General features: G+C 38.4%; 1 protein-coding gene and 1 non-coding gene across 3 annotated transcripts in view; one reads left to right on the top strand and one right to left on the bottom strand.

Annotated features, from left to right (window-relative positions):
- Window positions 1–25,870, bottom strand: part of PLCL1 (phospholipase C like 1 (inactive)) — a 365,077-nt gene that overhangs the window by 68,979 nt on the left and 270,228 nt on the right. For both annotated transcript variants that reach the window (XM_047720906.1, XM_047720907.1), the window contains 2 exons: window positions 22,075–24,549; window positions 19,296–19,499 (listed from right to left, as the gene is read on the bottom strand). In XM_047720906.1, coding sequence (XP_047576862.1) covers window positions 19,296–19,499; window positions 22,075–24,549 — 2,679 coding nt within the window. The remainder of the gene's footprint in view (window positions 1–19,295; window positions 19,500–22,074; window positions 24,550–25,870) is intronic.
- Window positions 20,351–20,495, top strand: LOC125096516 (U4 spliceosomal RNA). Its single transcript, XR_007126215.1, has one exon. It is a non-coding gene; the product is annotated as a U4 spliceosomal RNA (small nuclear RNA).

The following is a 25,870-nucleotide window of genomic DNA, read 5'->3' as shown; positions in this document are numbered from 1 at the left end:
TCCCTATCCCTCTCCCTCTCACCTCCATATTCCAACATTCTATTTTTTAGTCTGTTTATAAAATTTCTTATTTTCTACTTCAAATTGCAATTATTTACTTCCATTATCTCCCACCCATCATTTCCCCAGTAAACTGTAATTCCACTATATCAGGAACTTATTTACCTTTACAGCCACATATTCATCAATTCATTTATATAATCACTTTTTCCCTTTTCACTGTGTGATATTTATTTCTTCTATGTATCAATTACCCACAATATAGTATGTTATTTACTATTAATCATTTCTCAAACCTATACTTGTCCTTTAGAACTCTTTTTTTTTTTAATTTTATTTTTTATAAACAAATATTTTTAATCCCAAGGGGTACAGGTCTGCGAATCGCCAGGTTTACACACTTCACAGCACTCACCATAGCACATACCCTCCCCAATGTCCATAACCCCACCCCCCCAACCCCCCTCCCCCCATCAACCCTCAGTTTGTTTTGTGAGATTAAGAGTCACTTATAGTTTGTCTCCCTCCCAATCCCATCCTGTTACATTTATTCTTCTCCTACCCCCTTAACCCCCCATATTGCATCTCCTCTCCCTCATATCAGGGAGAACATATGATAGTTGTCTTTCTCCGATTGACTTATTTCGCTAAGCATGATACCCTCTAGTTCCACCCACGTCGTCGCAAATGGCAAGATTTCATTTCTTTTGATGGCAGCATACTATTCCATTGTGTATATATACCACATCTTCTTTATCCATTCGTCTGTTGATGGACATCTAGGTTCTTTCCATAGTTTGGCTATTGTAGACATTGCTGCTATAAACATTAAGGTGCACGTGCCCCTTCGGATCACTACGTTTGTATCTTTAGGGTAAATACCCAGCAGTGCAATTGCTGGGTCTTAGGGTAGTTCTATTTTCAACATTTTGAGGAACCTCCATGCTGTTTTCCAGAGTGGTTGCACCAGCTTGCATTCCCACCAACAGTGTAGGAGGGTTCCCCTTTCTCCGCATCCTCGCCAGCATCTGTCATTTCCTGACTTGTTAATTTTAGCCATTCTGACTGGTGTGAGGTGATATCTCATTGTGGTTTTGATTTGTATTTCCCTGATGCCGAGTGATATGGAGCACTTTTTCATGTGTCTGTTGGCCATCTGGATGTCTTCTTTGCAGAAATGTCTGTTCATGTCCTCTGCCCATTTCTTGATTGGATTATTTGTTCTTTGGGTGTTGAGTTTGCTAAGTTCTTTATAGATTTTGGACACTAGCCCTTTATCTGATATGTCATTTGCAAATATCTTCTCCCATTCTGTCAGTTGTCTTTTGGTTTTGTTCACTGTTTCCTTTGCTGTGCAAAAGCTTTGATCTTGATAAAATCCCAATAGTTCATTTTTGCCCTTGCTTCCCTTGCCTTTGGTGATGTTCCTAGGAAGATGTTGCTGCGGCTGAGGTCGAAGAGGTTGCTGCCTGTGTTCTCCTCAAGGATTTGGATGGATTCCTTTCTCACATTGAGATCCTTCATCCATTTTGAGTCTATTTTCATGTGTGGTGTAAGGAAATGATCCAATTTCATTTTTCTGCATGTGGCTGTCCAATTTTCCCAACACCATTTATTGAAGAGGCTGTCTTTTTTCCATTGGACATTCTTTCCCGCTTTGTCGAAGATGAGTTGACCATAGAGTTGAGGGTCTGTTTCTGGGCTCTCTATTCTGTTCCATTGATCTATGTGTCTGTTTTTGTGCCAGTACCATGCTGTCTTGATGATGACAGCTTTGTAATAGAGCTTGAAGTCCGGAATTGTGATGCCACCAACTTTGGCTTTCTTTTTCAATATTCCTTTGGCTATTTGAGTTCTTTTCTGGTTCCATATAAATTTTAGGATTATCAGTTCCATTTCTTTGAAAAAAACGGATGGTACTTTGATAGGAATTGCATTAAATGTGTAGATTGCTTTAGGTAGCATAGACATTTTCACCATATTTATTCTTCCAATCCAGGAGCATGGAACATTTTTCCATTTTTTTGTGTCTGCCTCAATTTCTTTCATGAGTATTTTATAGTTTTCTGTGTATAGATTCTTAGTCTCTTTGGTTAGGTTTATTCCTAGGTATCTTATAGTTTTGGGTGCAATTGTAAATGGGATGGACTCCTTAATTTCTCTTTCTTTTGTCTTGTTGTTGGTGTAGAGAAATGCAACTGATTTCTGTGCATTGATTTTATATCCTGACACTTTACTGAATTCCTGTACAAGTTCTAGCAGTTTTGGAGTGGAGTCTTTTGGGTTTTCCACATATAGTATCATATCATCTGCAAAGAGTGATAGTTTGACTTCTTCTTTGCCGATTTGGATGCTTTTAATTTCCTTTTGTTGTCTGATTGCTGAGGCTAGGACTTCTAGTACTATGTTGAATAGCAGTGGTGATAACGGACATCCCTGCCGTGTTCCTGACCTTAGCGGAAAAGCTTTCAGTTTTTCTCCATTGAGAATGATATTTGCGGTGGGTTTTTCATAGATGGCTTTGATAATATTGAGGTATGTGCCCTCTATCCCTACACTTTGAAGAGTTTTGATCAGGAAGGGATGCTGTACTTTGTCAAATGCTTTTTCAGCATCTATGGAGAGTATCATATGATTCTTGTTCTTTCTTTTATTAATGTGTTGTATCACATTGATTAATTTGCAGATGTTGAACCAACCTTGCAGCCCTGGAATAAATCCCGCTTGGTCGTGGTGAATAATCCTTTTAATGTACTGTTGAATCCTATTGGCTAGTATTTTGGCGAGAATTTTTGCATCTGCGTTCATCAAGGATATTGGTCTGTAGTTCTCTTTTTTGATGGGATCTTTGTCTGGTTTTGGGATCAAGGTGATGCTGGCCTCATAAAATGAGTGTGGAAGTTTTCCTTCTATTTCTATTTTTTGGAACAGTTTCAGGAGAATAGGAATTAGTTCTTCTTTAAATGTTTGGTAGAATTCTCCCGGGAAGCCATCTGGCCCTGGGCTTTTGTTTGTTTGGAGATTTTTGATGGCTGTTTCAATCTCCTTACTGGTTATGGGTCTGTTGAGGCTTTCTATTTCTTCCTGGTTCAGTTGTGGTAGTTTATATGTCTCTAGGAATGCATCCATTTCTTCCAGATTGTCAAATTTGTTGGCGTAGAGTTGCTCATAGTATGTTCTTATAATTGTCTGTATTTCTTTGGTGTTAGTTGTGATCTCTCCTCTTTTATTCATGATTTTATTTATTTGGGTCCTCTCTCTTTTCTTTTTGATAAGTCTGGCCAGGGGTTTATCAATCTTATTAATTCTTTCAAAGAACCAGCTCCTCGTTTCGTTGATTTGTTCTATTTTTTTTTTTTTTTTTGGTTTCTATTTCATTGATTTCTGCTCTGATCTTTATGATTTCTCTTCTCCTGCTGGGTTTAGGGTTTCTTTCTTGTTCTTTCTCCAGCTCCTTTAGGTGTAGGGTTAGGTTGTGTACCTGGGACCTTTCTTGTTTCTTGAGAAAGGCTTGTACCGCTATATATTTTCCTCTCAGGACTGCCTTTGTTGTGTCCCACAGATTCTGAACCGTTGTGTTTTCATTATCATTTGTTTCCATGAATTTTTTCAATTCTTCTTTAATTTCCTGGTTGACCCATTCATTCTTTAGAAGGATGCTGTTTAGTCTCCATGTATTTGGGTTCTTTCCAAATTTCCTCTTGTGATTGAGTTCTAGCTTTAGAGCATTGTGGTCTGAAAATATGCAGGGAATGATCCCAATCTTTTGATAATGGTTGAGACTTGATTTAGGACCAAGAATGTGATCTATTCTGGAGAATGTTCCATGTGCACTAGAGAAGAATGTGTATTCTGTTGCTTTGGGATGAAATGTTCTGAATATATCTGTGATGTCCATCTGGTCCAGTGTGTCATTTAAGGCCTTTATTTCCTTGTTGATCTTTTGCTTGGATGATCTGTCCATTTCAGTGAGGGGAGTGTTAAAATCCCCTACTATTATTGTATTCTTGTCGATGTGTTTCTTTGATTTTGTTATTAATTGGTTCATATAGTTGGCTGCTCCCACGTTAGGGGCATAGATATTTAAAATTGTTAGATCTTCTTGTTGGACAGTTCCTTTGAGTATGATATAGTGTCCTTCCTCATCTCTTATTATCGTCTTTGGCTTAAAATCTAATTGATCTGATATAAGGATTGCCACTCCTGCTTTCTTCTGATGTCCATTAGCATGGTAAATTCTTTTCCACCCTCTCACTTTAAACCTGGAGGTGTCTTTGGGTTTAAGATGAGTTTCTTGTAGGCAACATATAGATGGGTTTTGTTTTTTTATCCATTCTGATACCCTGTGTCTCTTGATTGGGGCATTTAGCCCATTAACATTCAGGGTAAGTATTGAGAGATATGAATTTAGTGCCATTGTATTGCCTGTAAGGTGACTGTTATTGTATATTGTCTCTGTTTCTTTCTGATCTACTACTTTTAGGGTCTCTCTTTGCTTACAGGACCCCTTTCAATATTTCCTGTAGAGCTGGTTTGGTATTTGCAAATTCTTTCAGTTTTTGTTTGTCCTGGAAGCTTTTAATCTCTCCTTCTATTTTCAATGATAGCCTAGCTGGATATAGTATTCTTGGCTGCATGTTTTTCTCATTTAGTACTCTGAATATATCATGCCAGCTCTTTCTGGCCTGCCAGGTCTCTGTGGATAAGTCTGCTGCCAATCTAATATTTTTACCATTGTACGTTACAGACTTCTTTTCCCGGGCTGCTTTCAGGATCTTTTCTTTGTCACTAAGACTTGTAAATTTTACTATTAGGTGACGGGGTATGGACCTATTCTTATTGATTTTGAGGGGGGTTCTCTGAACCTCCTGGATTTTGATGCTTGTTCCCTTTGCCATATTGGGGAAATTCTCTCCAATAATTCTCTCCAATATACCTTCTGCTCCCCTCTCTGTTTCCTCTTCTTCTGGAATCCCAATTATTCTAATGTTGTTTCGTCTTATGGTGTCACTTATCTCTCGAATTCTCCCCTCGTGATCCAGTAGCTGTTTGTCCCTCTTTTGCTCAGCTTCTTTATTCTCTGTCATTTGGTCTTCTATATCGCTCATTCTTTCTTCTGCCTCATTTATCCTAGCAGTGAGAGCCTCCATTTTTTATTGCACCTCATTAATAGCTTTTTTGATTTCAAGTTGGTTAGATTTTAGTTCTTTTATTTCTCCAGAAAGGGCTTTTATATCTCCCAAGAGGGTTGCTTTAATATCTTCCATGCCTTTTTCAAGCTCGGCTAGAACCTTGAGAATCATCATTCTGAACTCTATATCTGACATATTACCAATGTCTGTATTGATTAGGTCCCTAGCCTTTGGTACTGCTTCTTGTTCTTTTTTTTGTTGTGAATTTTTCCACCTTGTCATTTTGTCCCGATAAGAGTATATAAAGGAGCAAGTAAAATACTAAAAGGGTGGCAACAACCCCAGGAAAATATGCTTTAGCCAAATCAGAAGAGATCCCAAATCGTGAGGGGGGGAGAAAGGGGATAAAAAGGGATTCAGAAGAAAAAAAAAAAGAAACTATTAAAAAAAGAAAGCCGATAAAAAATATAAAAAGGAAAAAATATATATATATATATATATATATATATATATATATTAGATAAACTATTTAAAAAACGTTAAAAAAAGAAAACCGTAAAAGTTAAAAAAAATTAGCAGAAGAGAAAAAAAAATTGAAAAAGAAAAAAAAATTAAATTAACTGCAAGGCTAAAGAATCATGGGGAGAAAGCCATGAGTTCCATGCTTTGCTTTCTTCTCCTCTGGAATTCCGCTGCTCTCCTTGGTATTGAAACTGCACTCCTTGGTAGGTGAACTTGGTCCTGGCTGGGTTTCTCGTTGATCTTCTGGGGGAGGGGCCTGTTGTAGTGATTGTCAAGCGTCTTTGCCCCAGGCGGAGTTGCACCGCCCTTACCCGGGCCGGCCTGAGTAATCCGCTCGGGTTTGCTGGGTTTGCTTTCGGGAGCTTTTGTTCCCTGAGCGCTTTCCGTAGAGTTCCAGAGGACGGGAGTGAAGATGGCTGCCTCCCGGTGTCCGGCCCGGAGGAGCCGAGAGATTGGGGCCCCACTCCTCAGTGCGCCCTCAGAGAACAGCGCCCAATGACTCCTGTCACCCTGCCTCCGGCCACGCTCCGAGCTGACCGAGCCTGTGACCGGTTCAAGGTAACCCCGAGTTTAGAGCTCACTCCTCGGCTCTGTCTCTGTAGCCAGCTTCCCTGTTCTAATACCGGTAAGCTCTGCGACACTCAGACACCCCCGATCCTTCTGTGACCCTGTGGGACCTGAGGCCACGCTGACCCCGCCTGGGCTTCACCCCAGTTAAGCCTCTGGAGCGATGTCCCTCAGCGGAACAGACTTTTAAAAGTCCTGATTTTGTGCTCCGTTGCTCCGCCACTCACCGGGAGCTGGCCCCTCCCCCCGCGGTCTATCTTCCCTTCGCTTTGGATTCACTTCTCCGCCAGTCCTACCTTGCAGAAAGTGGTTGATTTTCTGTTTCTGGAATTGCTGTTCTTCTTCTCTTCTATCTCCCGTTGGATTTGTAGGTGTTTGCAATCTTTAGATAAGCTATTTAGCTGATCTCCCACTACCTGAAGTAGTCTCAGCCTGCTACTTCTCCGCCATCTTGACTCCCCCTTTTTTTTTTTTAAGATTTCTTTCTTTGAGAGAGAGTTGGAGGGAAGAGGCAGAGAGAGATGGACAGAGTCTTTGTGCAGACCTCATGCTAAGCATAGAGCCCGAGAGTCGGACACTTAACTGACTATGTCACCCAGGCATCCCTGTCTTTTGGAACTCTTATTTCTCTTTTTATCTCTAGTCTTTTTTCTAGACTTCTCCATTTTTCTATAATCTTGCATGAGTTTACTTTCAAATAAACACAAAGCTTTTAAGAGGATTATACCTATTATAGTCAATGTATTACTCAAGTATTAGAAAATACAATGAATTTTTAAACTTTATTACTAGGGCACCTGGTTGCCTCAGTCAGTTGAGCATCCGACTCTTGGTTTTGGTTCAAGTCATGATCTCAGAGTAACGGGATGGAACCCAAGCTGAGCTCTGTGCTCAATAAGGAGTCTACTCGAGTTTCTCTCCTTCTTCCTCTCCTCACTGCTTGCTGTCTCTGACTCTGTCTCTCTCTTTCAAATAAATCTTTAAAACAAATAAATAAACTTTATTACTTATTTAATGTAAATTAAATCCAGAACCAAAACATTCAACTAATCTCCTGATTCAAGTTCTCTTCAAAATCCCCCAAGTAAATATTTGTTAACTTCATAGTAAGAAGCTTGTTTTTCCCTTGTCTAAGAGATCACTTTGTAAAGAGCTAGTCAAGTATGATTTAATTTTCAACATAGAAGAGCATCCCTATGAGATTACTTAGAGGATAACCTGAAATCCTTTAGTAATAAGATTCATAAGTATTACTCTAAAATACTCATCATTATCTTAAAGTCACTGCTCAAATGGACTTTTCTCATGAGAGCTTTTGATCTTCTCTATGGTAACAGCTTCCATTGCACTTAGAAAAAAACAATTTTATTCTATTTCTGCAAATTTCAATTATTAGTAGTTGCAGAGAAGACAAGATGGATGGCCAAAATACACCAATAATTCCTAACCACATTTAAATCAACAATTTAAACCTCTCCCACTGGCTTATCTAAGTCGTAAAGAAGGAAAAACAATTGATTTGAGTTTAATCTTCTTCCAAGGTCTCTACAGATCCTACCATAAATGAAATATAAAGTGCTAAAGCCAAGGAGAGAAGGTGAGAAGCAGGTCCTCATATAATGCCACAGCTGGGTTATTAGTGTATTTATCAAGTGAAGACTGGGTTGACTCCATTGAATCTGGGAGTGTCCTGGATTTACATATCTGACGTCTCAGCCTTAGCTCCCAGTTGCCTTTGCTTGTTGTGGTAATACAAAGAGATTTTGTTTGGTTCTGTCACATGAATATCTCCTAATGGATCTTATTTCCTTACTAAGGCTTTGAGTCTAAAAGAATCAGTGGACTAGGGCACCTGGTGGCTCAGTGGGTTAAGCCTCTGCCTTTGGCTCCAGGTCACCATCTCAGGGTCCTGGGATCAAGCCCCACATCCAGCTCTCTGCTCAGCAGAGTGCCTGCTTTCCCCTCTCCCTGCCCAATTGTGAACTCTCTCTCTCCCTCTCTCTCCCTCTCTGTCAAATAAATAAAAAAATATAAGAATAGAGGACTTCCCTGGATAAAGATTAGCATTACTTTAAGCATTAGATGTGTCCTGAACAGGGTGTGTAAAGTTGTCAGTTAAGATCAAATCACTTATTTAAAACAAAAATTTTACTGAAGGGGGAAGTAATGCTTTTACTCAGAGGTGGATGAAAGTGTCCAACCTGTGTGAATAAACTGTCCTTTCAGCTCTTCTGGAATAATAAGGCAATAAGGAATTGCCTAGGGTCATTGCAGAGTCAATGTAACTATTGAATGGTACTGAAAAGATGAACTTTCGTCATACCAAGACTCATAAATCTTCCATAGATTCCAAATTTCTCCTGATTATATCCAAATTCCTAGAACCACAGAACTTTATATTTAGAAACACCATAAGGACCCCCATCAGAAAAAAATGAGCCCCAGATGGACTTTCCTGAAAGTTTTAAGCTATGTGTTATGACTATTTCACTGGTCAGTGAAGTAGTTTAGACTAGAACTCAGGGTCTTGAAGAAAAGATCTAAGCTTTATGAATTGTGATACTGAAATCATTTTAAAATATAGAATTTCTACTGCAAGTAAGGTCAGTGACAAACATTAATAAAGTAAAACTTGCCAAGTAAAGTATCATAAAATTATATTTTGCCCTGACTCCTTCTCTTTCTAAATCTAATTTGCAAAAAGCACCAACCACATAGTCTTCCTACCAAGCCTAGAAAGAAATGTACTCAGAGCCATCCACTGCTCTTTCAGGAAGGAGTTACCTAATTTGTAAAGTTAATTACTTAAGAATATGCCTATCTGCTCTAGACCTATTTTGTTCTCTCCTCTTAAAAAGACTGAAATAATTAAACTATCTCTTACCTTCCTTCTAAGCAGAACACTGGGTTTTAGTTTTAATTCTGTAGATAATTTAAAATAAGACCTAAATTTGATCAAACTCAATACCTTTTAAAATCCAATTGCTGTTACATATATATTTGCCAACTGGGAAAGATAATTTCCTTTAATTTTTAATGTCCTTAAAATTTTTAAATCAGATGAACTATTAATAAATTGACATCTTTTGCTTTTAAGCAAAGTCAATCCTATGGAGACTGTTACTTTTTGGTGAAACAGGTATACACACAAGGCCAGAACATTTGCAAAGTCACTGGAAGTCCACTGCATTTGATGTATGCGACAAAGTATCCTCTATCCTGGGAATAGCTCTGAGTCACATTTCCAAGCCTGAGTTAAGATGGCATAGGACAAGAGAGCTCACACAGAGCAGGGCAAAGGATACTTGTCTCCACATCCATGATATTGACAGGATTTACTTCAGGGAGCTGCTTTCTGGATAAAGGGATTATCTCACCTTTTCTTCAGGTGTTCTACTTCCAAGATATAGTGTTCAGCTATATCTTGAATAATCATTTAAAATGATAACTTTTACCCCACTATGATTAACATTAAGTTCATTCATAAAATTATCAGGTTACTAACCATCGTGAACCATCTCTAGAATTTTCACTTGAGCATTCAGAAATGCAAAGCAAAATTTGAAGACACATGAACGATATTTCACAGAGGAATCCACAGCCTAAGATGCAGCCAGCTTGTTGATGCACCCCTGGTGTCCAGTGTTCTTAGGACCCTGCTACCAAGTGGAAATCCCAGCAACCTTTGAGATGCTGACAATTTCCCCCATACACAAAAAATGTACCAGAAGACATTGCCACACCCACAATTAGAGGACGTTTCAATGCACTAAGTATATTATATCTTGTTTATCAATAACCAGCTCTATTTTGGCACCTGCCAGCAAGCTGTTCTTTTTCTGCATTCCATTACTATACAAGCCAACATACTTTCTGAAATGCAGACTAATATACAGTTCCACACAAACTTCACAATGAGAGAGTGATGGAAGGAGAGTGTCTATGACTTACTAATTTCAATTTAAATTTCAATAATTTCAATAAGCAAAACTGCATGGAGAAACTGGAGATATACCACATCTTTTCTGTATCCCGAGCTTCAATATATCTTTGTAATAACACTGACAGAAGAGAATGTATTTAGTCCAACCCATTATGGATGAATGAACTGATACCTACCAGTGTACTGATTTCATTGCAAGACTAATTAAAGATAGCAATTAGTTATTTTCACTATAATCCTGGTCATGCTAACATAATCAACTACTCTCCAAATCATACCCCAACTGACTTAGTAAAAGATTAAATAACCCTTGACCCATGTTCTCTAGATTGCTTTGATTTCTCTTTTATCTCCAGAAAATCTGTTGCTCTTACCATAGTAAAGTTTTAACTTTTATGTTAATGTTAAATAATTCAGCATAGAAGTCACTTTCAGAGAACACTTTGTGTTTATTTTTACACTTATGATCTCCTGTAACTATTCCACTTCTAAATGTTGTATTCAAAACACTAATTACCCCAAAGTTTTCACATTAATTTAAAACACTGAAAAAGCCCAAATATGTAAAGCAATTACTTCTTTTTTTTTTTTAAGATTTTATTTATTTATTTGACAGAGAGAAATCACAAGTAAGCAGAGAGGCAGGCAGAGAGAGAGGAGGAAGCAGGCTCCCTGCTGAGCAGAAAGCCCGATGTGGGGCTCGAACCCAGGACCTGGGATCATGACCTGAGCCGAAGGCAGCGGCTTAACCCACTGAGCCACCCAGGCGCCCCTAAAGCAATTACTTCTTGATGATGCATGAAAAAATAGAAAGGTAGGAACATTAGAAAAGTAAAAGTCAGTTATCTAAAGAAAAAAGTTATATAAAGGTTAGACAGTATTTTTCTTTTAAAATTAGTTGTAAATCAGGGCGCCTGGGTGGCTCAGTGGGTTAAAGCCTCTGCCTTCGGCTCAGGTCATGATCCCAGGGTCCTGGGATCGAGCCCTGCATCGGGCTCTCTGCTCAACAGGGAGCCTGCTTCCACCTCTCTCTCTCTGCCTGCCTCTCTGCCTACTTGTAATCTCTGTCTGTCAAATAAATAAATAAATAAATCTTTTAAAAAAAAAAAAGAGAGAGAGAGAATTAAAAAAAAAAAAAAGTCTTTGTAAATCAACTCCACTGAGCACGGAGTGGAATTTGGGGAGTGGTCTATTATAAGTCACTGTGAAAAGTGCATCATAGTACTCAAAGTCCTCAGACTCCATCCTGCTCTGGACATAAAATATCATCTGCTCCACCATCTGGACCTTGTATGTCTCTGTTCCTGCCTTTTTTTTTTTTTTTAAGATTTTATTTATTCATTTGCAAGAGAAAGAAAGAGAAACAGAGAGAGCACAATCAGGGGGAGAAGCAGAGGGGGAGGGAAAAGCAGACTCCCCACTGAGCTGGGAGCCCAACATGGGGCTCCATCCCCAGGACCTGGAGATCATGACCTGAGCTAAAGGCAGATGCTTAACCATCTGAGCCACCCACACACGCCTGTTCCTGCCCTTTTTAGGTGTAAGTCCTGCCTTCCTACCAGGACTTCCTGTTCCTAAAGGATAGAAAATTTTAATTCAGACCATTTCATCCCTCTAGCAACTTGTACAGTAACAGGTATCCAAAATATGTTTGTTGAGTTGACTAATCAAAAGCCTAATGACATATACAAAGTGATACATTAGAAGAGAAAGTGTTGTTTCACAATCAGAAAATATACATGTTCTCATTTCATTTTATTTCTGTTTGTCTTGAGTCAAAGAGCTGTCAAGGTTTACATATGGCTATCTGTGCTGATACCTGTCTCTGTTTGTTCATCTCTGTATTGCACAAAATCTACTAAAGTTCTTTATATTTGATATGCATTGAATGTTATAATAAGCTCAATAAATGAATCTTTTTTTAATGTCAGTTTTGTGAGAAATTAGGACAAAGATCTGGACTTAGATTGTTGGAGAGGGAATTAAGGCTAGGAAGGCATTCTAGGTGATATAGAATGGAAACACAAAGGATGGAAAATGAAAAGGAGATGGAAAAGACAGCAGCTTGAGTAAAGGAGAGGGTTCCCACAGAAAGAAATGGGAAGTGAGATTGGAAAACAGCCAGCACTGGAGGGTGAAGACAAGTCTAGGTAAAAAAAAAATCAAAGAATTTGAGGATGACTATTCCAATTGTTGACAGAGGGAAAGGTAGAGACTAAATGAAGACAAGTCAGTCTATTGAAAATCTCAAGCAGGAGGAGAAGAGAGTCTGGTAAGAACCTTAGCTAAGACAATGTAAGAAAAGGGGTACAAAAAAGAAGAAAAGAAGGAAGGTAGGAAGGAAGGAAGGAAGGAAGGAAGGAAGGAAGGAAGGAAGGAAGGAAGGAAGAAAGAAAGGAAAGGAAAAGAGAGAGGGAGGGAGGGAGGAAGGAAAGAGGAAAGAAAGGAAAAGGAAATGGATACCTATGAGAAAAAACATGAGGAAAGAAACAATGGATCTCATTAATATTGAATTGTAAATTAAAACACTGCATTGGCAACCTTAAAAGACTGGGCAGTGAGTGACTCTATGACTGCATTGCCTAGTTCAGTGGATATTTTCTTAGAGAAAGTGAAAAGCCAGTGTGGGGAAGGGAAGCTTGCTCTTTCAAAGACCGGAGGGAAAAAAATCACAATGCAATAAAGGGACAGGTCTCTTAGAAATGGTACCCTGGTTTTCAATGAAATTCTTAATACAGTTTCTGAAAACCCATCCTAAAGGCCATATAGAGGCACCGAAACAGTAGTACAGGGAGTCTAAGGCCAATGGCCCTCCACTGTGTGTCTTTGGTCTGGGAAGGAGGCATCAATTCTATCTTCAGCTTTTAGGCCTTGTTCTACTTCCTTCAGTTACTGATTAATAATGTTCCCAGTTTGCTTTAGTGCTTTTCAGAAGCTGTCACATCCCATCTCGGCTGGGACATGTATCTGATATTAGCAAAGTCACCTCTGCTTCTGCTGCCCTGAATATCAGACAGGCATTTACATAGCTGTATCCGTATTTGGAGTCATAAGGGAGATTGTAGTTCTCAGGACAAATTGTAATTCTTTAAGCAACCCCACTCTTACCTAACCCAGACTTGGGGAACATTCTGTCATTAAGATCTCTTCCTTTTCCCAGGTAAAAATCCCAGGTAGGACAGGATCTCTTAAATTCATTCAAAGCTACAAATTACTGATAGTTCAATGTGTTAATATTCGCAGAAAATTTTTTTTTTTGCATTTTAAATGAGATTAAAAAGTCTTCAACCAAAGGAATTGGTTGTAATTTTGAAATTCCAAGTACCAGTGAGCAGATAGAAAATGCATGTTTTAATAAGACATGGAATAGGGGGAAGCGGTCTTCTGAAATTATGCCACATAAATAAGCGCACTCTACTGTGAATATATTTGGTGTTTGATTAACACAGATACTATAATAGAATTACTAAAATGACCTTTAAGACTAAATTTTTAAGACACTCAAGAGGATATATTTCCACATATTACCAGTGTTTGGTAAGGAAGAGAACCATCTCAGGTCATTAGGGAAAGCTAAAGTTAGCAAAAATCTGTACAGATGAACTCAGGGTCAATGTTTTCTAAAATACTTTCACTTCATTTCCTGTTGATAAGTAGTACTGTTTCATACACTCAGGTTGGTTTTCAGTAAATGGAGGTTACTAGTTGCCTGATTTGTTTCTTTTGAGACTGAAATAAGCCAAATTCGTATCTGTCTGGAAATGCGTTCCGGTCTTTTTTTATTCTAAATGTATTGTACTTTTCTTAGTGGTTACATCTTTTCCTCTTAGCTGGCATCTATACAGTTCAGTACCATTTTTGAGGAATCCAAATATTGAGGTGATTTGAGTTGACCATTCAAACTGTTCATTTTGGGGTACCTGCCCCCTTACCACCACGGCCACCCTGGATTTGTTTTCTGCCTTAGTCATCCAAATGTTTTTTTTTATTATTATTATTATTAATAGTCTGTAAGGAATTGTTTCAGACTTTATGTTTATGAGAAGTTTTAGGTTTACGTAAAAACTGAGCTGAAAGTACAGAGAATTCCCATAAACACTCCAAGCCAATCCCCAGTTTTCCTACTATCAACATCTTTCTTTAGCATGTTATATTTATTACAACTGATGAGCCAATATTGATAGAATGTCATTAGCTAAAATCCAGAGTTTACACTAGGATTAACTCTTTGTATTATACATTCTATGGGCTTTGACAAATGCATAGTGATATGTATCCACTACTACAGCATCATATAGAATAGTTTCAGTGTCCTAAAAATCCTCTGTGCTCCACCTATCTATCCCTCCCTCCCTCACCCCTCCTGCCCCTTTTCCTGGCCCCTTGATCTTTTTATTATTCCATAGTTTTGCCTCAGTCTATAGGTTTTCTAACTATATGTTTAAGACAGGGAATAATTTGGTTAGTGTGTGTCACAGAGGTAAAACATACAAGATTGAAAGATTTACCATAAACACATCAACTATGGCATCAAAACTACACTATTTTCACCAACAATAAATGCTTCTATTTACTTTTTATTCAACTGACATTAAAGGTAACATAGTACATGCTAGCACTGTTTTAGATGCAAGAGGTAAGAGTAATAAGCAAGACAGACAGGGTCTGTGCCCTCATGGAGTATACATTTAAATTGAAGGGTGAAGGAGGACAGAAATTAAACAAAAAGTCAAGCAAAATGTTTTTCAACCCTGCTAAGTAGGGTGATGGAAATAAAACAAGGTTATATGATAGAGTGACAGGTGGGGACAGTGGTAAGGGAAGATGTCTTTGAGGATATGATATTTTGCTAAGAATTAAGAGATAAGAAGCAACTATTCATGCAACAGAACATTTCAGGCAGAGGGAACCACAAATAAAATAACCTAGAGATGGGAACAAACGTGAAAGAAGAAAGAAAGAAAGAAAGAAAGAAAGAAAGAAAGAAAGAAAGAAAGAAAGAAAGAAAGAGGAAAGAAAGAGGAAGGAAGGAAGAAAGGAGGGAGGAAGGAAAAAAAGGGAAGGAGGGAGGGTGGGTGGAAGGAAGGAAAGGAAGAGGGAAAGAGAGAGAGAGAGAGAAAGGAAGAAAAAAAAGGCTGTGTGGCCGGTTGGGTGCAGGCTGGTAGTGAACAGGAGAGTGTGAGGGTGAGGTTGGGAGAGGCAGGAGACCTTGGAAGAGGGGAATGAGATAGGTATGCAAGGCCAGATCATAACTTCACAGTAAGGAGTTTCCATTTTATTTTAATGGGAAACCACTGTAGGATTTTAAGCAAGAAAGTGACAAGATCCAATTCTTGTTTTTTAAAATGAGTACTTGACGGGCACCTGAGTGGCTCAGTTGGCAAAGCATCTACCTTCAGCCCAAGTCACGATCCCAGGGTCCTGAGATGGAGCCTTGCATTGGGCTCCCTGCTCGGCGGGGAGCCTGCTTCTCCCTCTCCTCCCTGCTCATGTTCTCTCTTGCTATCTCTGTCTCTCTTAAATAAATAAACAAACAAACAAATAAACGAAATCTTTTTATTTTATTTTATTTTATTTATTTGACAGAGAGAGAGAGAGAGAGAGATCACAAGTAGGCAGAGAGGCAGGCAGAGAGAGGAGGAAGCAGGCTCAGTGCTAAGCAGAGAGCCCGACACGGGGCTCGATCCCAGGACCCTGAGATCATGACCTGAGCCGAAGGCAGAGGCTTAACCCACTGAGCCACCCAGGTGCCCCTAAACGAAATCTTTTAAAATAAAAGATTTTAAAATAAAATAAAATGATTACTCAATCTACAGAATAGTTTAGAAGTCTTCCTTAAAATAATAACACTGATCTATCAAGAGCATTGAAGATGCCGACCAATGCAGTGCAAATCCTCAAAAGTAAAAATATTTTTACATTCAAGGCCAATACCGTTCCTTGTATAAGTTCCCACCCACATTCCCCACAAAAGAAATAATCCAACAGAGCCATCAGAAGAGCTTCCAGTCACTTGCTGGTCTGCCGAATTGACCACTTGGCATAGGGATATTTATATCCAGTTCCCTACCAATATGAAAAACCACTTCCATAGGGAACTCTAAATGAAGATATCATTGTAAGTATTTCTGCCTTCTACTGTAGCTCTTCCTGAAGGTTTGGAAAGCCATGCTATGTCTGTAATTACAAGCTGCATTTTAAAAATACAAATGAGAAAAAGGCTGATGTCCAGATTTAGCTCCAGCAGATAGAACTGAAAAAACAAAACAGCATTGGACACTTGGGGATGTGAAATGGAAATTGGCCAAACATAGTCCAGGTGCTTTTCTGCTTATTCCAAGCCCAGCTCCAGGGGACCAGCCTCCCCTCCCAAGGAATGATTTTTCTTTCTTAGCTTCACAGAGAATTGGAGGAATAAGTGATTTCAACTGTCTGTCTCTATGGCAACTCGTACCCTAATTTTACCTCTTAGATGGCAATTATACCTACTCACTGAATAGCTTTCAGGCCCCACTTTTATGATGAAAAGATTTATTTCATGAGAAATGAGATGTAGGTAATAGGTGAAGATTCCCCCAGCAACCATGGAGTACAGTTTATAAGCGGTGTGATCATTCAGAAGCGGAACGCATTCTACGGGGTTTTGTTTTTGTTTTTTTCTTTTTTAGTTGTAGGATGTTTATCCCAAATGTCTTTCCTCTACTTATTTTTTTAAGGATAAAATATTATTCTTTTCTTTCTTAATATTTATTTTTTTTGTTCAACTAAGGAAATTAGTTGGGTTCATTGTAAAGAGTTTTGCAAATATAGAATAAAAAGTAGAAAAGCATAAACAAGAAAATAAAGTTTATTCTCCTTACTTAAAAATAATCACTCTAAATATTCTGTTAACATTTTAGATGTGTGATGTGTATACGTGTAAATACAATTTAAATCCTATAGTGTGTAATTTTTTTGTAGCTGGACTTTTTCACAAAATATTTTATGAGAAGTTTTCCATACCATTAAATATTCTTCGAATGCATGATTTAGTGGCTTCGAAAGAGTCCATAATATTGGTTTACTGTATTTTATTTAACTAATAGCTCTATGTTGATATTATTAAACATAAATGTATTATGTATTATTGCCTTAGAATAAATCCCAGAAAACAAATGCATAGATCAAACGGGATAAACATTTTAAATTATATTGCCAAATTTATCTCCCCCCAAATTATACTAGTTTATTTTCCTAGTAAAGGTAAATGGATGAAAGTATCCATTACCTTAAATTCTCTATCAGAGATAATATTTTTTAGTCCTAATGAGAGAGGGAATATTTCACTATATTTCTTCAATATCTTTAATTTAAAACTTATTTTAAGGTTAATTATGTTTTTTAGATTTTCTTTTTTTTTTTTAGGGGTGGAAGAGATACATGAATTTCTTGTTCACCTCTAAAGCAATGAATATTTGTTATCCCCTAATAACTCTCCTCTATTTCTTAGTAACAGAAGAGATAACTGTTAGCTGGACACATAGACCCTTGAGATAAAGACACTTTCCATTCTCCTTTGTAGCTAAGTATAGCTATGCATTAATTCTAGGCTGATGAAATATAAGCAAAAATGATCTATGCTATTTCAGAGAAATGTCCTTAAAAGCAAAAAAAAATGCCCTCTATTTTCTCTTCATCACTCTTCATGGTTGGAATGCAGCTGTTATGGTTGGAGTTTCAACAGCCATTTTGGACTACAAGGATAAGGGTCACACTATAGGAATGGTAGAGCAGAAAGCTAGAGGGAGCCTAGGTTCCTAAGAACTTTACAGAAGTTCCATCCTAGAAGGCTGGTCTCCAGGTTTTTATTTGAAAGAGTAAAACTGTATTTTTAGGCCATGATAGTGTTGCACTCTTTTATCAAGCTGTACTTAACACCTTACTGATGTAAGATATTTTTCTCCATATTTTTTTTCTTACTGATTTTTTTTTCTTCAGAGATTTATTTATTTTAGAGAGAAAGAGTGAGCAAGCAGGAGGAGGTGCAGAGGGAGAGAGAGAAGCCTGAAGTAGACTCCCCTCTGAGCTCCATCCCAAGACCCTGAGATCATGACCTGAGCCACAATCCGGAGTCACCTGCTTTAACCGACTTAGCCACTCAGGTGTCCCTTCTTACCAATTTTTGAGTGCATTTTCTATTTTAAGGATAGGTACAATTTATCTGGTATATATGTTACAAATTTTTCCAGATTTTCATTTGTTCCTTATTTTTTTATGGAATTAGGAGATGCAAAAATATAATTATTTTTAAATTTAATTACTGGGGCGCCTGGGTGGCTCTGCCTTAGGCTCAGGTCATGATCCCCGGATCCTGGGATGGAGCCCCACATCGGGCTCTCTGCTCAGCGGGGAGCCTGCTTACTCCTCTATCTCTGCCTACTTGTGATCTCTGTCAAATAAATAAATAAAATCTTTTTTAAAATTTAATTTTAAATTTAATTACTATATAAATCACATTATATATTTTAAAAATCTAACAGTATTAGCTTAGAAATATAAATTCCAGGGGTGCCTGGGTGGCTCAGTCAGTTAAGGGTCTGCCACTCAGGTCATGATAGTCGAGGTCCTGGGATTGAGCCCCTGCATCTAGCTAACTGCTCAGTGGGGTGTCTGCTTCTTCCTCTGCCTCTGCCCCTCCCCCTGCTTGTGTTCTGTGCCCACTCTCGCTCTCTCAAAAAAAAATAAAATCTTTAGAAAAAAAGAAATATAAATTCCAGAGAAATATTTTGTCTCAAACATCACAAGGCAGCCCTGAGAAACATATGGCCATTTCTTACAGGTTCACAATTAAATGGTTATGTTGCAGGCCAAAGTCATTTAGATGATGGGAAACTGTGTATGTTTTTGAAGACTTAATAATTCATTCCTTACTGATGCAGAGAATTTCTGTGGGTAATCTATGGGGCTCTGGGTTCAAAGCATTGCCCCAGAGGTCTTCACTGGGGCTTAAGGGAACTGAGTGGGCCAGCTCTGCCTGCCACCCCAATGTGATTTATTCATCAGAGTTCCACAAAAGAGCCCCTGCCAGCTGATTCCCCGCCCTCTCTCTCCCCCCACACCCAGATAAGAAATCTAAAATCACAATTTCCTACCAGATCATAAGCAGCCAACATTTTTTTCTGCACATCTGGAATTGCCCCCAGAGGCTCCAGATAAGGGAAGTTGTCTTTCATCACAAGAGAGACTGAAGGAGTATTGTCACTGGTGATGAGCCGGGAGGACAGGGTCAACAGGCACTGTTTCAGACTGGCAATCGGAGGAAGTCCACACAGTTCCTTAATAGACACTATGGCATTCTGTGGGGAAGCAAACATGGAATTAGACTTCTGACCACATGACACATCACCCGAGCACTTCTAGGTTTACACAAAAGTATATTCATTAAAAGTATACCCTCCGATACATATGTAATTTGGAGGAAACTGGATTATAATTAACCAGAAGCATAATGTGTACCGAGATAACACACAGAACTAATTCACTATTATACCTCGTCTTTGTCAATTTTTAGCAACTGCCACAAACATGCCATAAAGCAAAGCTGATTGTGAAACAAGGCTACACAGTGCATTTCAAAGCAGAGCACTGGAATATTCACACAAACTAGGCTTGGCTGGTTGTGCATATCTTATTCCATTTGTAGTATGATGATCATAAGAACATGTCATTATACATTGGAGTGCGTCTCCTTTGGGCTTTTCCCCCTCAAGGTACCAGGCTGCCATTACCCACCGCCATGCATTCGACTAACCATCAATGGTATTTCTTTGTCATCCCATCAGAAATGCACCTGACAGACGCACATACTAAAATAAATTTCATGTAGAGCTACATTTGTCCACGTTTTACAGGCTTTTAAAATTCATTTGAAATAGAAATTATAACTATTCCACATTTTATTAACAGTGAGCAGTACCTAACCTATTATATGTCGAATGAATTTAGTGACAATATTGGTATTTCATTTTTCTGATTAGGCTCCAAATAATCCTTAACCCAAAAGACTTTATGTTGAGATGATATAAATTATCAGGATTACCTGGAAAACTTTATCATAACCAACTCCCCTTACTACACATTTTAAACACACAGTATGTGTAAAGGATGTATTTCAGGAATTACATAGAAATAAATAAAGTCAAGTTCTGGCTTTGCGCAGTGGCAGTATCGTAGCCAATGAGGTTTATCCGAGGCACGATTATTGCTAATTGAAACTTCTAATATATAAAGTAAGATATAGAAATGATGTATAAGTAATCTAATATAGGGATTTATAAGAGCTTTGTATTATGCCAGAAAAAGCCAGATAGACAATGCTAATATTTGGAGCCTGTTTTTAAAATAGTGGCTAAGGCAACCACTTCAAATAAAATGTTTACAATCTAAGCGTTCATGTACGATTCACATACCATACTGTTTTCCATTACTTTAGCTAATTAAAATTGATTTTAAGTCTATTCTGGAATTTCTCTGTGAAATAATGCAAAACTAAAGTATTCACCAAATTATGGGTTTGAGGTTCAACGCCACCTGACTAAAAACCATGAATGATCATGCTGTTTTGGCGGCAGGCAATTCTGGATTTAAAGACCAACACTCCTATTTAGGAAATCACATAATTTCTGCAAGCTTGTTTTCTATCTTGAAAATAGGGATTTTTTTTTTTTTTTTTTTTTTGGTGAGAATTACTATTTAAATGTTAGCTAGGGCTCCTGGGTGGCTCTGTCGGTTAAGCATCTGCCTTCAACTCAAGTCATGATCCCAGAGTCCTGGGATCAAGTCCCACATCAGGCTCCTTCCCCCTCTGCCTCTGCCTCTCTCTCTGTCTCTCTGTCTTTCATGAATAAATTTTAAAAAAAAAACTTAAAAACGATGTTAGGTAAAGAAGCTGCACTGGAAAATGTTCTTCTCTTGTTGTGTTCTCAGACTGCTACTTCTGCTACCAACCAACACCTCTTTGCACATTGCAGGAACTTAGTACTTGTGGTTTGGTTGTTTCTCAGTAACATGACCCTAGAATAAGTATATTCTATAGTAGCCAAGAAAGAAATTGGCAACATCTCTGACTATAAGCATTCATGAAGGAAAAGAAACTAACGAAATTCCACATGCCAGGAGCAGGCAATTTACATATACTGTCATTTAATTCTGATAATAATTCTGTGATGTATTACTATTTTTCTTACTTTATGTGGAGAAAACTGATGATCAGAGATCTGAAATAATTTGCTCAAGATCACAAGGGGATAGAGTTTAAGCCATAATCAATGTTCTTTCAATTAAACCACTTTTCTAAGGGAAGACTGCATAGTTTTCAACAAGTTCAAGTGGTGACTATTGTTTGTTTAGTTGTGTTTGCTCTGGTGGGGAGTAATTTATTATTGTTGTTTTCATACACTTAATTAGAATAACTTAATAGGCATTGCATTTCTTTTTAGGACTTTAAATTCCCTTTCATGTTTGTGTCTGCAAAGATTGAATATATATACTTGTAATTAGCATTGTCTATATATAGATAATATTTTATATGTTGTGCATACATATAATATTTTAATATTTTATTTTGTTCACATTGTTTCATATACACAACCCCATATTGATTCTGTGGCAGGGATATTTAATGGATCTATAAACCATTTATATTAACTGGTTTAGTTGAGGTGAAATTCAACACAGCATTCATTCACAATCAGATACATAAAATATATCTGCTTTATCACAGGCCAACACTTAATTCAGTGGTAGTGGCTTTATACAACTTTTCTGATAATTTTTTGAGGAATCAGATCATTAGTAAAACACAATGTTCACCAGTAAGGCAGGGGAAGGAAGGAGGAGGGGTAGGGAAGAAGAGCTTGGAGTTTTTCCTACCTGCATATTTTCTCTCATATCTATGGCTTCTCGTAAGGGGTGAACTGCTATTTTAAAGATGTCGTCTATGGTCTTAAGGCCGATATTCCTGAGCATGGTGTATTCTCGAACTTTCTTCCCCATTCTCACCGACAGGCTGCGCTTCTGCGCCTTTCCTCCTCCACTTCGGTTAGTTATTGCTATGTGGACGAAAAGGGTTACATGCTCCATGATGTCACCCACAAAAGAGCGCAGGGGAACATGCCGATATCCAGGCTGCAAACATTCAAATGGTATTGTGTATTGTCCTATAAACTCATCCCCAATGTAGTCATCATCCAGAACAACAAAACGAATCATGGCCAGCTCAGGTAGGTTGACTTGAAACTCAAAAGTTTCATCAAAAATGGGGTTATCACTGTTCTGTTGGACAGTTTTAGTTCTTTGTTCTGAACAGTCTGCTGGAATTCCATGTATCTCTATACAAACGTAGGGATCTATGACATCTCCTTTGGCACAAGCTCCCTTGGGCTTTGGAAAATTCTGACCACTGATGATCTTAATATGAAGGGCGAGAGGAGACACCCCAGGTACGATGCCCTTTGTGTTCGCACTGAAGTAAGAAACTTCATCCCGCATGATGGATGGCCTTAGAACATAACCACAGCCTCCATTTTGAAGAAACCAGCCTGTGTGAAGGTCCATCATTGGACCTGGAGTCTGAAAATTCATTGCCACAATCTGACAGCCACAATTCCAAAAGTCCTGTGGATTCAAGTTACTGGAATCAATCCTCATGGCACTTGGATAGATTCTCGATAAGAACCGCTTATTGTAATTTACAAAATCCTCTGGGTACTCATTTGCAATTCGGCTGGCCTCTGTTTCACTAAATGAACACATTTCCCAATAGTTTTGGCTTTTCATAGACAGTTCAAAATCCCTATACTGAACAGACTTGCAGATGGACACCAGATCGGAGAGTTCCCTACACAGCAGGATTTGTTTCTGCTCGCCATTGTAATCTACCGACAGCCTTCGCGACATTTCCGCTTCTTCATCTTCATCTGTTACTTCTCCTTCCAAAATATCTGGGTCAGAAGGCAATTTCTTTCCTTTCACAATAATCATTCTTTTCAATTTTTCCGGTGATGGGAGGTAGGTTTCTGATGGCAAAGGTGCCTCAGTATAGAGCTTATCACCAAAGACCATTTTCATCTGTTGAACCATTATCTTCTGCTGTGGTAGGGAGCAGTGATTTCCCAAGCAGAGGATGAGTGGGTATTCAGAAGCAACGAAGGCAAATTTATTTATCACCTCTATGACACTTCGAAAGGAAAGGTGTGTTGTCACATTATTTCGATTACAGAGGATTGGTTCATTGTCTGAACCATCACTAACATCGAGTTCAATGCTTCGACAGCCCATCTTCAAAGCTCTAACGTACCCATTAATATCAGCCGGCCCCCTGAACTGGTCTTCTATGAGATAGGTGTTGTGGGAAGCATTGATGTAGTAGTGAGATAATGGCTGCGTCATATCCTGGGCAACCTTTTTTTGCTCAGGATCGAAAATGTCACATTCTGGCGACAACAGATACTGGGTAAAGCCATCAATTGCAAGAAACCCTTTTTGGCGACCCTCTTCAGAAAGTTCGTATCTCCGAATAATGTCTAAGCAGATATCCTCAGTAATATGGGTGACTCCTTGCTCAGCTTCTAAAAAGAGCATGAGATCATTGGCATCCAAATATTCTTTGTTCTTAGATATCTGGACCAGTAAGAAATATACTTCAGGCCTGGTGCAAAGTTCACAAAAAGCTTCACAAAATTCCTCTTCTGTCACTCGTGTGGTTAGTTTTTCTTTGCTCTTCTGGATTTCTTTAAACTTTAACCTGATCTTGGATTCCTTCAGGGTAGGGTTGAGTTGTTTTATCAACTCTACACAAGTGTCTTCCAACATAATCCCATTCCCATCCACATCTGCCGCTTCAAACACTGTTTTCAACCACATAAACCTTGGCGTGTTCTGGTTGTCCTCCATAAAGTCAAGGGGCTGCTTACTTCGAGAAACCAGGTACCGTAAACCTGACACCCAGATGTTTGCTACGTCTGCTGAATTGGCAACTAGGTCCAGAGACTCGTAGTTTTCCCCATGGAGTATGGAGAAGGCACAGTCCTCACAAATCTGGTCAGCCAGGCCATTGTTTCTAAATGTTTCTGTGTTCTTCCCCAGTCTGATCTCTTTTATAGCGGAAATGTCGAGCTTAGCTTTCTCAAGGTCTTTCTTGGAAGGTTCCCAGCGAAGAGCTTGGAGGTCTGTGTCCAGAGTGAAAAAACGGTTATAAATACGAGAATTTGGCCGGACTTTCTTCAGTTCACAGCCAGCTTGCATGAAGCTGATGCAGTCATTCGCACTGCTAATTTTCTTTTCCGATGGCATACTGCTGAACGATACTGTTTTCTTTCTTCCACCACATTTTTGGTTTGAAGGATCCTGTAAAATAATTGAAAATAATGAATCAATTTTCCTTAGAAAATAGACAGACTCAGTAATACTCTATGAACTCCTCGGACTCCATTCAGATATTATAATTATTTTCACTGTTCCAGAAAAAGAAGAATCGCTGAGAAAATTGATATTATTACGTTCAGAAAAAAACTTATTTTTCAAATGCCTCGTGTTCTTTGAAATAAAATCAACTATTAAGTTAACTACAAATCACTCATTCGTTCATTAGAGCAGATTTCCTAAGAAACTCTACGTGTTGGTACTTTGACACCCTAGCTCAAATTCTTACAGATATGTGAAAGAAATAACACTGGATTTCTTTAAAAAGTTTTCATTTATACTAAGCAACAGTTTAAGTTTTAAACTTAAAACTAGTCCAAATAAAAGATTTTTGCGTTCATATGCTTTACATAAAAAAGGACTGGCGATAGGGGCGCCTGGGTGGCTCAGAGAGTTAAGCTTCTGCCTTCAGTTTGGGTCATGATCTCAGGGTCCTGGGATTGAAGCCCCACATCAGGCTCTCTGCTCAGCGGGGAGCCTGCTTCCACCCCCACCCTCTGCCTGCCTCTTTGCCTACTTGTGATCTCTCTCTCTCTCTATGTCAAATAAGTAAATAAAATCTTTTAAAAAAATTGACAAACCTCTAGCCATACTGACCAAAAAAATAAAAATAACAGGGTAGAATCTCTCCTCTAAAGTCTATTTAATTGAGATCCTGCTTCTCTGAAGATGAAGAGCTACCCTATCCTGTGATTCAGGAAAAGGCAGGATGATTTATTATTCAATTGACTAAAACCTTGTCCATGAACGGAAAACAATATTTGCTTTAGTTATGGAATGTTGGTGGGATGATTCATTAACTCAAATATATATCTGATCTTCAAGTGACAAAGATATAAATTACCCAATTTATTTACAGAATAAAAAAAATTCTGTACAGATTACAGAATATTGTTTCTTGATGCCCTGGCATCTAACAACTTAGCTCATGCTTTCCCAGAGAGTTGTTATTTTTAATTATCCCATAGTAGTCAATTTCTTCATCCTTAAGTTACAAAACAAGTATAAATCTTCAGCTGTTTTACGCAGTTGCACTATTAGAACACATTTAAATTCATCACAACCCACATGCTCAAAAATCTCGAATGTACGTGTGTATTTTTCCACATCATGAAAGCAGGCACCTAATGGCACTGTTGAGATGGGATTAATCTACCAAGTAAAATAAAGAGGGAAACTGTGAATTGTGATAGTAAATTAGACTGTGACTCAGCTTTTAAACCTACCATTTGACTAGGCTTTTAAA

This window comes from Lutra lutra, chromosome 3 (assembly GCF_902655055.1).
Source record: "Lutra lutra chromosome 3, mLutLut1.2, whole genome shotgun sequence".
NCBI classification, from domain to species: domain Eukaryota; kingdom Metazoa; phylum Chordata; class Mammalia; order Carnivora; family Mustelidae; genus Lutra; species Lutra lutra.
This window is presented reverse-complemented; position numbering and strand designations above follow the sequence as displayed.